General features: G+C 39.7%; 1 protein-coding gene across 1 annotated transcript in view; it reads left to right on the top strand.

Annotated features, from left to right (window-relative positions):
* PHLPP1 (PH domain and leucine rich repeat protein phosphatase 1) overlaps positions 1-13,299 on the top strand; it is a 212,508-nt gene that overhangs the window by 154,963 nt on the left and 44,246 nt on the right. Inside the window, exons 5-9 of the mRNA XM_042909413.1 lie at positions 1,583-1,729; positions 2,555-2,785; positions 6,793-6,995; positions 8,801-8,861; positions 11,688-11,783. Of these exons, the coding sequence (XP_042765347.1) occupies positions 1,583-1,729; positions 2,555-2,785; positions 6,793-6,995; positions 8,801-8,861; positions 11,688-11,783 (738 nt within the window). The remainder of the gene's footprint in view (positions 1-1,582; positions 1,730-2,554; positions 2,786-6,792; positions 6,996-8,800; positions 8,862-11,687; positions 11,784-13,299) is intronic.

Genomic DNA, 13,299 nt, shown 5'->3' on the forward strand with positions numbered 1-13,299 from the left:
AATCAGAATAGAGGATAAATTTTTTTTTTTAATTGACATACTATTAGGTCTATACTCTGCCGTTTAAGGAAACAGCTATTATAAAAGAAAAATCAACGTAACACTTTTAACCTGTCAAAGAGGCCCTGTGTCACTTTTCTGTTTAGAATAAACTTTATGTTGCTACCTAAGACAAAGCTTAGTATTTTTTATCATAGAATTCAGCAGATAGGTCACATGACAATTTCCTTAAAATGCTGATTGGATTGAATTGGATTTATTTTTAAGATGTGTGTGTCTGTTCTAGGCATTGTACGTGCTGCCCCGTATTTAGTCTTGGGTGGTTTTATGAGTAATCGGCATAATTGCAATAACTAATCTGATTCTCATCTCAAAAAAATGGAGAGGTTGGCAGTGGGCCAACAGGTTTCAAACACAGACAAGTTAAAACTTAAAGATGAGTTCTTTAATTGCTTGGACAATTGAGAAAATGAAAGAGCCATTCACAAAAATGGAATAGGAGAAGTGCTGGTCTGGGAGACAGACAGGCAGTTGAGTTTCCACTGGAAATGTGGCAGGGTAGCTCAGGAGATAGGAGATGGCTGTGGTGGGTTAGAGAGAGCTCCTCCCAGAGCAGTGAAATGATTTCTGAGGAAGGCAAGGCAGAGAGAGGGAAGAAACTGACAACAGCTCTGTGAGCACTATTTACCCTTGGGGTGGGGAAGAGGAGATGAAGAAGAAGAAAGAAGGCAACCCAGGAGGAAGGATTTGGAGAGTGTTGGAAGAGACCGGGTGAGGAAAATGTCCTGCAAGTGAAATGAGAAGGGCTTTTCAGGAAGGGGTGTGTGGTTAGCGGTATCCAGTGTTGGCCTGAGATTGAAGAATGGTAATTGGTCCTTAAATTGGGAACTATGGAACTAGGTTTCCCGAGAGAGTGTGTAGTTTCGATAAATTAATTTTTTATTGCAGGTGTGTATTTGGGGAGAAGTGAAATGGAAGGGTTTTTTGCTTGTGTGGGATAACACAACTTAAGAAAGGCAAGACTGCAAGTCCCTTCCCTCTCTCCATCATCACTTACTGGTGTGTTAATGAAGCTGGCCCAGGAAGAGCTAGAAAACTTACTCCAGCAGAACTCACCTCTTCACGCATTCAGTCTCATTCTAGACTGACGAGTTTGTTTTTATTTTGGGTTTTGTTTTAATGTTTATTTATTTTTCAGAGAGACAGAGCACAAGCAGGGGAGGGGCAGAGAGAGAGGGAGACACAGAATCAGAAGCAGGCTGCAGGCTCCTAGCTGTCAGCACAGAGCCCGACGTGGGGCTCGAACCCACCAACCGCGAGATCATGACCTGAGCCAAAGTCAGACACTTAACCACCTGAGCCACCCAGGCGCCCCAAATTTGTTTTTAAATATAATGTATATATTTTAGGTGGAACACTGGCCTTAGAGTCTGAAGAGGTACACTCAGCTCTGCTGTGCACTTGACCTCTGAGGGCACGTTTCCTCCTTCGTTGAATTGGATTAGATGACCTGTGCTAAAATTATGTGACGTTATGCATCTGTCACATTTGTCTTTTCTTTCCTTTTGTTTCGTTGTGATAGGTTCACCAAGTTGAAGAGTCTTAACCTTTCCAATAATCACTTAGGGGAATTCCCATTAGCTGTCTGCAGTATTCCAACCCTGACTGAGTTGAATGTGTCCTGCAACGCCCTTCGAGCAGTCCCAGCAGCCGTCCGAGTTATGCACAAGTATGTACTTCTTTTTTCTTTTTTAATCTTTAGTTTTGAGAGAGAGACAGAGCAAGAGCAGGGGAGGGGCAGAGAGAGAGGGAGACACAGAATCCGAAGCAGGCTCCAGCTCTGAGCTGTCAGCACAGAGCCTGTTGTGGGGCTTGAACTCATGAACCACAAGATCATGACCTGAGCTGAAGTCGGACGCTCAACTGACCGAGCCACCCAGGCGCCCCTACACAAGTGCGTCCTTTAAGCCCCACCACACTGTATCCCTCGGAAACCCCCGGGAAGCTGCATCGAGCTGCAGCATGTGAGATTAGCCAACCTGTTATGTTGGGTGTGTAAGTCTTGACCCCAAATCCAGAGAGCAGGGTGTTGGGCAGAGTTCATGTCTTAGCTTTTACACTCTTTAGAGTCGTAAAATATTAAAATATCCTTGTTTAGAACTGAAGATCCCCACAGATGAGTGTGCCTACCCATGGGACAAGGGCTTACTTTCTCTTTTTCTGACTTCTGTTGAGTTCTAAGAATTTAAAATAACAACGAAAGATGGGTATTTGGGCTGATTCTCACTGCATTTAGCTCACGTTGTTGCTATTTGTACCTGTCCAAGTTAGGGAGATGGGTCATATTTTGGTTTTCAATAAAAGATTAAGATACTTATCTCTGATCTTTTCTGTCTGGTATATTACTGCCTCAGGCGCTGCCCTTATGCATTTTGCAAAAGATGTAGTTCATTTTCTTTTTCTAATAATATGATCTATACCTGTGGAACTGGTATGTTGATAATAAACATGTAAAATTTACACGTTCTCTTCCTTATTCTGTTTTCTTTAACAGCCTACAGACATTTTTGTTGGATGGAAACTTTCTCCAGGCCCTTCCTCCTGAGTTGGAGAACATGCACCAGCTTAGTTATCTTGGTCTTTCTTTTAATGAATTCACTGACATTCCAGAGGTTTTGGAGAAACTGACTGCTGTGGATAAACTTTGTATGTCTGGAAACTGTATGGAAACCCTGCGGCTACAGGCTTTAAGAAGAATGCCTCACATTAAACATGTGGATCTGAGGTAACTAATTTTAAGAAATCTATCCTATTTATAAGTAGTTGGCTTAGATCTGGGAGCGGGTCAGAGCTGTGGGGGTGACATTCTCAAGCAAGCTGGTTGGTTGGTTGCAGTTTCTGGTGAATGAAGACCCTGTCACGGAGAGCAAAGTGGATGTTTTTTCTCCTTGTCCTCCTTTTCTGTGGCGAGAGACAGCTAATACCATTGAGCATCTCCTTATTTTTTTTTTCCTTCCTTGACTTCCCTAATGTAATATAATGTATTCATTAAATTAATTTGCTTAACTTATTTATTTTAATTTCCCATTTTTCTGTCCAGGTGGCTCTGCCCTTAGTTCATTGTTCTTTACAAAAATACAAAACTCATAATCCCTCGTTAGGCCCAAGTTTGACTAGAACCTCCACTCTCACCCCTTGCAAGAGCAAGGAACCTGCATTTTGAATCCTGATCGTGCGCAACTCCAACCAAAACCCACCAGCACGGTCCTTGCCACATTAAAGATTCAATCGTCCTTTAGTACGTGAGGATCAGTTTTAGTGGCTAATATACAAAGAACCGGTATACAAGGAGGGATCTATTCTAAATTTCTCTTTCTTAAGGAAAAACAAAAGCCTGTCATGGGACTGAGTTCCTGTAAAGCAGCATATCAGGCTTAGAGGTCTCATACTAATTTGCCCAATTTGATACTTTTTTCAGCCAAACTAATCCCCCCATTGTCCAGAGGTCGATGACCACATAGTCATCGTGATAGATCTTGGGCAAGATACTTAATGTCTCTGTGCAGCTGTGTTCTCATCTCTAAATTATAGTTAGTAACAGAAGCTAAATCGTAGGGTTTGGGAAGGAATTGAGTTAAATGCCTCCTACTCCCAATGTCTTATGTGTTGTTATCTTACCTGATTGAGGACGCCTTCCTCCTCATGGAACTCAGCTATCATTCTTGGCGTCTTCACGACTCCTCATTTGTCAAGGGTGTTTCTTTCCTCACCTTACTCCCCACTTTCCTCTGTGTTGATAACCCTAGGCCCTCACTCAGAGCTGTCGATTTTTGTCAGTGTAAAGAAGCATCATCTTTGGTCCTTTTCTTCCTTCATACGGTCTGACCTTGGAAACCGTTTCTTCCAGTCCCTCAAAGAATGGCTTCCTTTTCCCTCTCCTCAGACTAAAGAAATCAAGCCTGTTGCACCTGGGGAAGTGTTGGTTAGCAGTTTGCGAACCGGTTCTTCATTGAAGGAGGACAAATGGTAATCCTGGATCTGAAGTTGAGAACTTTCTCGAATGTGACAGGAGGAGACACTGAACACTTTGTCTCGTTAACTTTCTTTCTAAATTGTCAACGTTATTTGTCTCTGAGTCACTTAGACTTAGAAAACTTTCGGTCTTAAAGAATTTAAACCCTTTTAAATTGAGCTACCTAGATTTCTAGTTCTAATTGGATCTTTTTAGATGAGATCGGTTACAGGATATTTAAATACCGGAAGCAGACACGGGACCCTCTAAATGTTGAACGGTTGTGCCTAGGTAACTGCTTTCCTCCAGGCCTCTCTCTACCCCTCCCTGCTCACTCTTGCCCGCATTCTCTCCCTCAAAATAAATGAACTTGAAAAAAAGTGTCTAGCACAGAGCTCCTTCACCACAGATAACCAAGCAGCACTGCTGTGCTTGATCCTTGTTAGCCAGTGTTAGCACTTGGTTGGTGCTTTAATTGACTGACCCGTCCTTGCAGCCTCTCGAATGCCCTGCTCTCCCGCACTCGTGTGTGGAGCTCTCCCTGTCTCGCTCTTCTCTTCAGTCCAGAGGCCATTCTGCCCTAACTCATGCACTGCTTTCTTCGCCCACTTACAGCTGTGAAATTCTGCCTCCCCTTGCCATTCGGATGAGGTGCTTCATCCTGGGTTGCACCTTTTCTGACCATTCTGTGTGTTTCATCCGTCGGTTATGGCACTCGCCACATACTTACAGTCTTCGTATTTTAAAGCATATGATTTTCCTCGCTCAAGTACTAAATCTCTTGACAAACACCTTGTTTTATTCATCTCGTAGTGACACAAGCCATAGGTCACCATGCTTATCACCACCATACCTTTCACTGTTTGCAAACTATGGGCACATACATTCATTTGACTTTCTCAGCTGCCTCGTAGGACAAGTAAGGTGCAATCCCCGTTTTACAGATTCGAATTAGGCTTAACCAGAATTATAAAGTGACTTGTTCAAGGTCCTATGCAATGAGCAGCAAACAGGAACTAGAATATGATGCTGTTTCTCACTACCTATCTACACAAAGTAAATCTCAGTGAATGTTTATGAAATAAATAAAATGGCTGTGTTAGCTGAGGGGATTATTGAAAGGAAATTTTAATCACATTTTGCCTCTTTGAAAGTTCATCCTAAATAATTATATTATTGTGTGAGCCTGGAAACTTTTGATATTTGAATCCTGGTAAGACTTGGCAATTTTAACTGAACATTTCCCTCTCGTTATAGATTTTCTTTTGCCTCCTCATTAAATAAACCCTTTAATTATTTTAGTGTTAATACATGAAATTACAGGAGGGAGCTCTTTCAAATGAAGATGGTGATGCCACATTAGGAAAGTTACTTACAGTGTAAATTAGGAAGGACATGGGACTTTTTTTTTCAACTCCTACAGTCTGTTGTATCCAAAATGAGACTTTTTAAAAAATTCTGTGTACATAGTCTAGTAATCTCCTGAGCATTTGGAAATAGGCAAATTGCTGGGTTGAGGCCAGTTTTTAAATCTTACAACCTGGAATAAAAAAAGAAAAGCAAAAAACAAATCCTGTTGGGGACATTTAAAGAGGCCATATGCTATGCTTACAGATTGACAAATCCCAGCTCTTTGCTGTCTGTCACTCATCATTGTGTTCCAGTGACTTTATGATATTGCTAGTAATAATTCCGTTTTCATCATTTTATTTTATTTTTTCAAAGGGCAGAAATTCACAGCCAGGAGCCTTTAGCTTTTTCCTAAGCTCCAGCCCTCCTGTTAATGCTGTTGTAGCCCACGTGCATTATTTCAGCACTTTGTTATGAGAAGTGCAGGGTTCTTGTTTGTTGGTTGGTAAAGGAGTTGGGGGTAGCCTAGCAGACTAGGAATTGAGATTTCCGTCTCTTTTTCTCCCTTTTGAAGTTAAGTGTGTCTTCATTCTGCTGATTCCTAGTCCCCGTTACTACTTCCGTATCTTCTTGGGAGCATCTCATCTGTGGCCACCTCAGTCCGTCAGCTAGCTGGTTCTCCTGGCGGAGGTTCTGCCAGTTTTCCCCTGTGCCTTGCTCTGTCCTAGATTTGTCGTCCTTTGTTTTCTACTTTCTCAGCGAATCCTAGATGCCAAATGTCAGTATTTTCTGTGCTTCGCTCTTTCAAGCAATATTTTAATGATGGAGATAGTTTTGGCAATCAGTCCTCGGTCTAAGCCAGCCAGAAATCCAGATGTTTGCATTTTAATCTCTGGTGCATATGTGGCTCCCATTCATTTCCACACACACACACACACACACACACACACACACACACACCCCTCCCGCCTTCTCCCTTGAATTCTGCTCACCTCCCTGCTCACGAATCCTTTCTCCTTCCTTAAACATTCACTCTAGTTGTAATGTGCCTAATGGGTTGGTCTGGGTTGTGTTTCTTGTGTTCTTTCAATCAAATTCTGTGGAAATAAATGATTAAGTGGATTTTTTTTTTCCCTCTTGCAATGAATTAAGGTAAAATCAATGTGTGTGATTCTCTTCCAGCCTAAGTGGTCCAAAGTGTGTTTCAGAATATATTGCCAAGATTAAGACCTTCCTGGAGTTGTCGCTAAAAATAGCCAAAGAATCTAGCCAGTTAAGGAAGTCCAGATGCAGAGATGTAAGAAATGATGGAAGACTGTAACATAGTGAGGCGTGCATCCCTTCTCCTTAGCTCACCGTATCAGGGTGTGGCCATTTATTTCTAGCATTGCGGTTAATTAGAGTCTCTGTTTGTGGCCTTTCTCTTCAAGACTGAACATAATTAGGAAGCTAATAGCAGATGAAGTGGACTTTCTCCAGCACGTCACTCAGCTGGATCTGCGCGACAATAAGCTTGGTGACCTCGATGCTATGATTTTCAACAACATCGAAGTTTTGCACTGTGAAAGGAATCAGCTGGTGACATTAAACATCTGTGGCTACTTCCTAAAAGCACTCTATGCCTCTTCTAACGGTATGTAACATACACCACATCAAAGTTTCTCTTTTGGTTCCAAGAATTTACTCAGCAACATCATTGCTTTGATGTGATGATGCCTCACTTTGATTTTGCTTTGCCCGTTTACTAAAATAAGTGTCAAATTTTGCTGCGATAAAAATAATAAAAGCAGAATGCTGGTATGGTATTTAAAGGAATCAAAACAGGAGATTTTATAGTTTCGAATTTGTTTTTCTCATATTGTGGTATTTAGGTAAGTTACTCCCACTTTTGATTTGGCTCCTCTGCTTAACGGGCCTTAATAAACTATTTCTTGGACTACCTTGTTAGGATAGTAAATCTGGAACCGTGATTTAATATTGGAGAGTAAAAATGAAAGGAAGGTCCATTCTGGACTCTATTCAGGGTCTCAGATTTCATGTTCCACTAACAAAGGAGCTAATCTTAAGAGAGACCTGAATTATATACCCACAGGGACACCACAAGTCAAGAGTCTTACTCATTTAATGAGGTCTCTTCTTCAGAATCTAGAAATCATGACATTTCTAAAAAAGAAAAGATCATATGGACATATATTTGCTAACAGGAGGATTTTGATTCCCTGCAATCAGAAAACTGAGTGAAAACTAGTATTTAGTACTCCAAGTTGAACAGTGTTTATCAAGGACCTGTTCTATGCATCGTGCTGTGCAGGAGTCCTAAAGGATAGGGGATTTTATTTTTTAAATGAGTTAAATATTGTCATCTCACTGGAAAAACCAGCTAGACCTCAAATAGCGATAAGTCTCCATCACTGAATGGTTATAGGATTTGGATAGCCAGAAGGCACAAAGTGGGTGTGGAAGAGGAAGGAATCTGAATGTGGTCTGTTCGGCAGATGGGAGAAGACAGGGAATTCTGAACTCCTAGGTGCCTGCTAGAAAATGGTAAGACGTAATTATGGGACGCATGGCTTTGAAGCTTGTGCAGTAAGCTGTAAGAACCCGTGGAGATTCTTAAGAGGAGGGACACATGATGGATGCTGTAAGACTGTTCCCGTGAGAGGAGAGTACAGAGTGTATTTATGGGAGAAGAGTGGAGTCCTCGCCACCCTGCTGATCCCCGTCAGTGGAGTGGTTTTCCTGGGAGCAAATGGGAACTTGCGGTCAAGACTACAGATGTTGATTTGACCCTCATCTGTTTAGAGGTGGTACCTGGAACTGTGGAAGTAAGGTAACTGGGAAAGAGAAGGGAGCTGGCACCAACAGCAGACTTACAAAGCCCTCACAGCTGGTGTCAGACAGGTGCTGAACTTGTGAACGACACGGTAAGTGTTTGCAGAAGCAGAAGGACATCTAGGAACTACTCTGGGAAACAAAGCCCTAGGTAGATGGTGGTGTCACATTTCATACAGTTTTGAGGAAGGGTTTTCAGATTTGAGTAGAGGAAGTCATTGCTGACCCTTGAGAGCGCTGTTTCACTAGAATGAAGAAGGCAGAAGCCAGATGCATTTGGTTTTCTGAAAGGAAATCTAAATGTTAAAAGTTAATCTTCTAGGTAAACATTCAGCATGCATAACAAGAGGAGAACCACAGTAAGTGGCTGGGGAAAAGGTAGGAAAATAGAACGAGTGGTTTATTTCAATCTCTGAATAAGATCTTGTGATTAAATTGGAAGTTCTCTGTACTTTCCTGTAGTTTCCAAGTTTAACAAATGGATGTATTGTACTTCCTAATGTAAACAATGGAGAATAAAGCGCAGTAATGATGTTCTGTATACAAAAAGAGTCTCTGTGTGACTTGAATGGTAATGTCTTTGTGGTTTTTTTTCCTGCCTCCTAGAACTTGTACAACTGGATGTTTACCCAGTTCCAAATTATCTGTCCTACATGGACGTTTCAAGGTAAGAAGCCAAGTCCTAGAGCACTCTAGAGGCTGCTTGAAAGCTATTTAGATGATCCTGTCTGAGCTTCTGCCTAAAAACTTTTTACAGATTTTGACTGTAAGTATTACAAATTAAATTCAATAGTTTTACTTGTCCTCTGAAAAATGTATGTAAATATCTGTCAGTTAAAATAATATTTGTGAAGTATACCTAAAAAATAGAAGAATCAAGGTATTAGGTCCCCATGGACCCAATTTGACCACCATGTTTGAGCCTGAAAGATTAGTGAGTTGAAGCTCTATGGCTGGAAGGTCTAGGGGTTCTTTAATTATATTAACCATACCTTCTGTCTTTCGCTGAAATGATGTTAATTTCATTTTTTTTTAATATTGTGCTATGTTTCTTTGATTTTTTTTCCTTCCCTCTGTTACTGTGTACCTACATCTTAGCAACTAAGCCTCCCAGGGTAGGATTTCCATACAGCCTGCTTACTTAGCTCATTTGCAAACGGGCAGACCATGTCACCTTTTATACAAATTCACTACTGCAATGTGTCATATTGACCCCAGTTCCCACAAATATTATAGTAGACTTTTTCCAGAAGGCATAAAACATGTATGTATACAAATTAGACTTTAATAATCTTAACACACAAAAATTGAAATTTACTTTTAACATAATTCCAAAGGAAATATCCAAAATTTTCTGAATAGAGGAGCCTGTGTGGCTCAGTCAGTTAAGTGTTCGACTTCAGCTCAGGTCGTGATCTCGTGGTCTGAGTTCAAGCCCCACGTCAGGCTCTGTGCTGATAGCTCAGAGCCTAGAGCCTGCTTTGTATTCTGTCTCTCCTCTCTCTGCCCCTCCCCCACTCATCCTCCTTGCCTCCCTCCCTCCTTCTCTCTGTCTCTGTCTCTCTCTCAAAAATAAACATTAAAAAAAAAGAAAAAAGGAAAACTTTCTGAATAGCCACAGTACATGACCCGCTCACCAAGTGCTAATTCATTTTAGTGTATAAAATCCATTACAACTGCCATGTAATTGCTCAGGTGCAGAATTTGCCTTTCGTCATGAAAATACACAAACCTAGTTATTTTAATAAGGTTCTCAATCAGAATTATGTAAGAAAGTGTCAGATTTATTACAATTACAATTTTATCATAAATTTGTAATTATAAACTACTTTGTGAGTAGTGCTATGTGCATTTTTTCTACTAAATTCATGTCAGGTTTGTTTAATAAAACTTTTAGTCAGATTATTGCATGATTAAATTGTTATTTTTTCCTACCAATCTTGAATGCTGCATTAACTTTTAAATGAGAATGGTACTAGAGTGGGGTTTGCATGCATGAGTGTATATAAATACCTTGAACAGATGTATTGTAAGAGAGTCGGAGTAAATCTATTTACCCTTTGTTTACAGGACGTAATTAGCAAATGGTTCCCATTAAAACCCCTGAGTGAGACTGAATTGGAAACCCTGTCTTGCTTTTCTCTGAATTCTGTCCCTTAAATGCTGCTCGTCTTGCTTTATAACTCTTATGTCCAGACCTTCACTGTAACACGCTCTGCCTCATTCGCCTCCCCAACTATCAGACTTGCTCTCGGAGAACCTGATTCCCCTGACGTAACTCTGAATCTTTCCCTTCCTCCTCTTCTGTATTCATGTCAGGTACAGGAACTGAGCTGTCCCCCCTCATGGTGTTTACTAGGTCCTCCAGAGCAAAGTCCCTGGTTATGTTTGTCACTTCTGTGAGTCTTATTGCTGTATAATGAGGTTCTGTACAGCAAGAGGGACTTTCACTCTCTTATCCTGGGAAGATGTTGTAGGGGTTAACTATAGGAAAATAAACAAATCGTGTCTTCTGGCCTTCAAAGCCAGAACCATGTGTACCTATACAAACACTGAGCAGAAAACAATGCCACCTTTTCTGTATTTTAATGGAAAAGGTAGTATTCTTGAAAAATTAAAGAGCATTATTTTTAAGTCACACACAAGGCCACCACCTTTAATATCCCACCTGTTTTCACTTTTGCTCTAATACAGTCCCATCCCAAGCATCATCTTTTCATGGAATTGTTCACCTGCTCATAATGTACATAGCACTTTACATTCTTTGTGCCTGGTCACTTCACATATTTAAAAAAGAAGAGAAAAGGCTACTCATCATCCATGACTAGGGAGGTACTCATGGTAGTAGATTTGTCTAACAAGTGATCGGTTCGTTTAACAATAAAGTCAGCATTAGTTTAGTTCACTCGTTACTGGTAATTATGATTACCGTGTAATGCCTCAGTTAATATTTTCAAATAAAAATTCTGACTCTTAAGAGTCAGTGTGCCTTTTCTCTGCTGTCATTTCTTTCCTTTTATCTGTGATCCCATGATACCTACGAGAGTAGAGAAGCATTTAAAAAATGTTAAGTGTAAAAAAAGTAAATTGGAAAATAAAACTATTTTATGCCATTTGACTTAATTGAAAGAATGTGTATGTTTACTTGTTCATTTGTTTTTTCCAATATAAGACATCTTCTTGCTAAACTTGCATGGGCTTATAAACTTTTTAGGATAGCAATTCCAAAAAACATACCTCTTTTTTTTTTTTTTTTGAAGACTTTAGAAATGCTGTAGCTGTGTCCTTTTCTACTTTTTCTTTTTTTCCTATTCCTTGTCACACTTCATCTTGTGAATATAAAGTGAATATACATATCCTTTTGGTTAATACTCACTATACTTTGGTATTTCATTTAAAGTTTTATTCTACATAATTATTTACAGTTTCAAACCATATTTTAGGCCAAATTCCAATCAACAACAACAACAAAATTGTATATTCTTATATTTAGGAACTGCTTAGAAAATGTGCCTGAGTGGGTATGCGAAAGCCGAAAGCTGGAAGTTTTGGATATTAGTCATAATCAAATATGCGAACTTCCTGCACGGTGAGTATTACAGATCAGGTGAGAGGGTCTCAAATTAGATCAGCAGTTTTTAAGTAATTTAGCTTATTATTGTGAACTCCTACAAGAATTTGTTTTAAAGCTTCATTTTTAATATCTTTTATCTCCTATGGTGTCTTTGAATTACAAACTTTCTTCATGCAGTGGACGATAGAGTGAGACTTCGTCAACCAGGCTTTCCAGAGCCATGCGGGGCCGTGCTTAGGGATGTTTTTAAATAAGCTGTGTTTGAAAACTCAGCCAACAATACGATTGCTTCACTTCTGTAATCTCAGTTCTTTCAGAATCTTCCACTTCTGTCTGTTGACTTAACATGCCTGCCTTCCCCACAAATAATTTTTGGTTTTCCTCAAACATAACCTTGGAAAAAAAGATTATTAGATCATTAAACCTAGAAAGAGCAAACTAGATTCTCTTTTTCTTGGTATGAAAGAAAGGTCCAAGGACTTTTCTTTCCTTCTCTTTTCTCTTAATGTAAATTTCGTAAATTTTCATTTTAATGGCAAGATTTGTAAAACAGCCATGTAATGATGTCTAAGGCCATTGATACAGATACCTTCAGGTGAACTAATTCTAGTACAAAATAGTATTGACTGTTAGTGACTAGCCATGGATTAATAACAAAAGGTAGGCTATTCCAGTGTTATCCTATAGAATTTTCTGTGATGATGAAAATGCTATTTATCTTTTATATGAGTGTATATCTCTTCTGTCCAGTATGGTATGCACTAGTCACATGTGACCATTGAGATTTAGAATGTTCCTCATCCTTGCGTATAAAATATACACCAGATGCAAAATATCTCAATACTGTATATTAGTTATATGTTAAAATAATAGTTTGGAGATATTGGGACAAATAAAATGTAAGACTGAATTTGTTTCTTTTCACCTTTTTTACTGTTGCTACTAGGACATTTTAAATGACATCTGTGGCTTGCATTAGATTTCTGTTGGTTAATGCTGTTAGAATATAGATCTCATAAAAGAGATCTGGGTTACATTTCAATCCCTGGAAAGCTCAGTTAATTTTACTTTGTTCCTTGGCCATATGTTATACCTGGAATTTCAGTTCTATTTGAAAATGCTTTCTGCTTTAGAGTTTTGTGTTGACTGAGCATGTAGGTGACCCTGTGTAGCCCATCTCCATTATCAAGATGATTTTGATGGTGTGCCCTGTGGATAGCAGTGTGCATACGTGTGAGAGACAGACCCTTTCAGAAGACAAAACAGCAAAAACCATAATAGGCTATTACTAATGGGGGAAAATTTTGTTGGAAAAATCTTGCAATGTTACCTTTCTTCTGTTTTCTCTGTTCTCTTCCCCACTTCGACCCGCCCAATCCAACAGATAGCATGTTGGCATTTAAGGCCTCTGTTTCACGGGAGGCTCCAAAAAAACATTCTGTACACAAACCCAACAATTAAACAAACAAGATAACTGATATTTTATCCAGTTTTCTCCAAAGTTAATTCATCCTTGATTGGATCTGCATTA

This window comes from Panthera leo, chromosome D3 (assembly GCF_018350215.1).
Source record: "Panthera leo isolate Ple1 chromosome D3, P.leo_Ple1_pat1.1, whole genome shotgun sequence".
Taxonomy (NCBI): Eukaryota; Metazoa; Chordata; class Mammalia; order Carnivora; family Felidae; genus Panthera; species Panthera leo.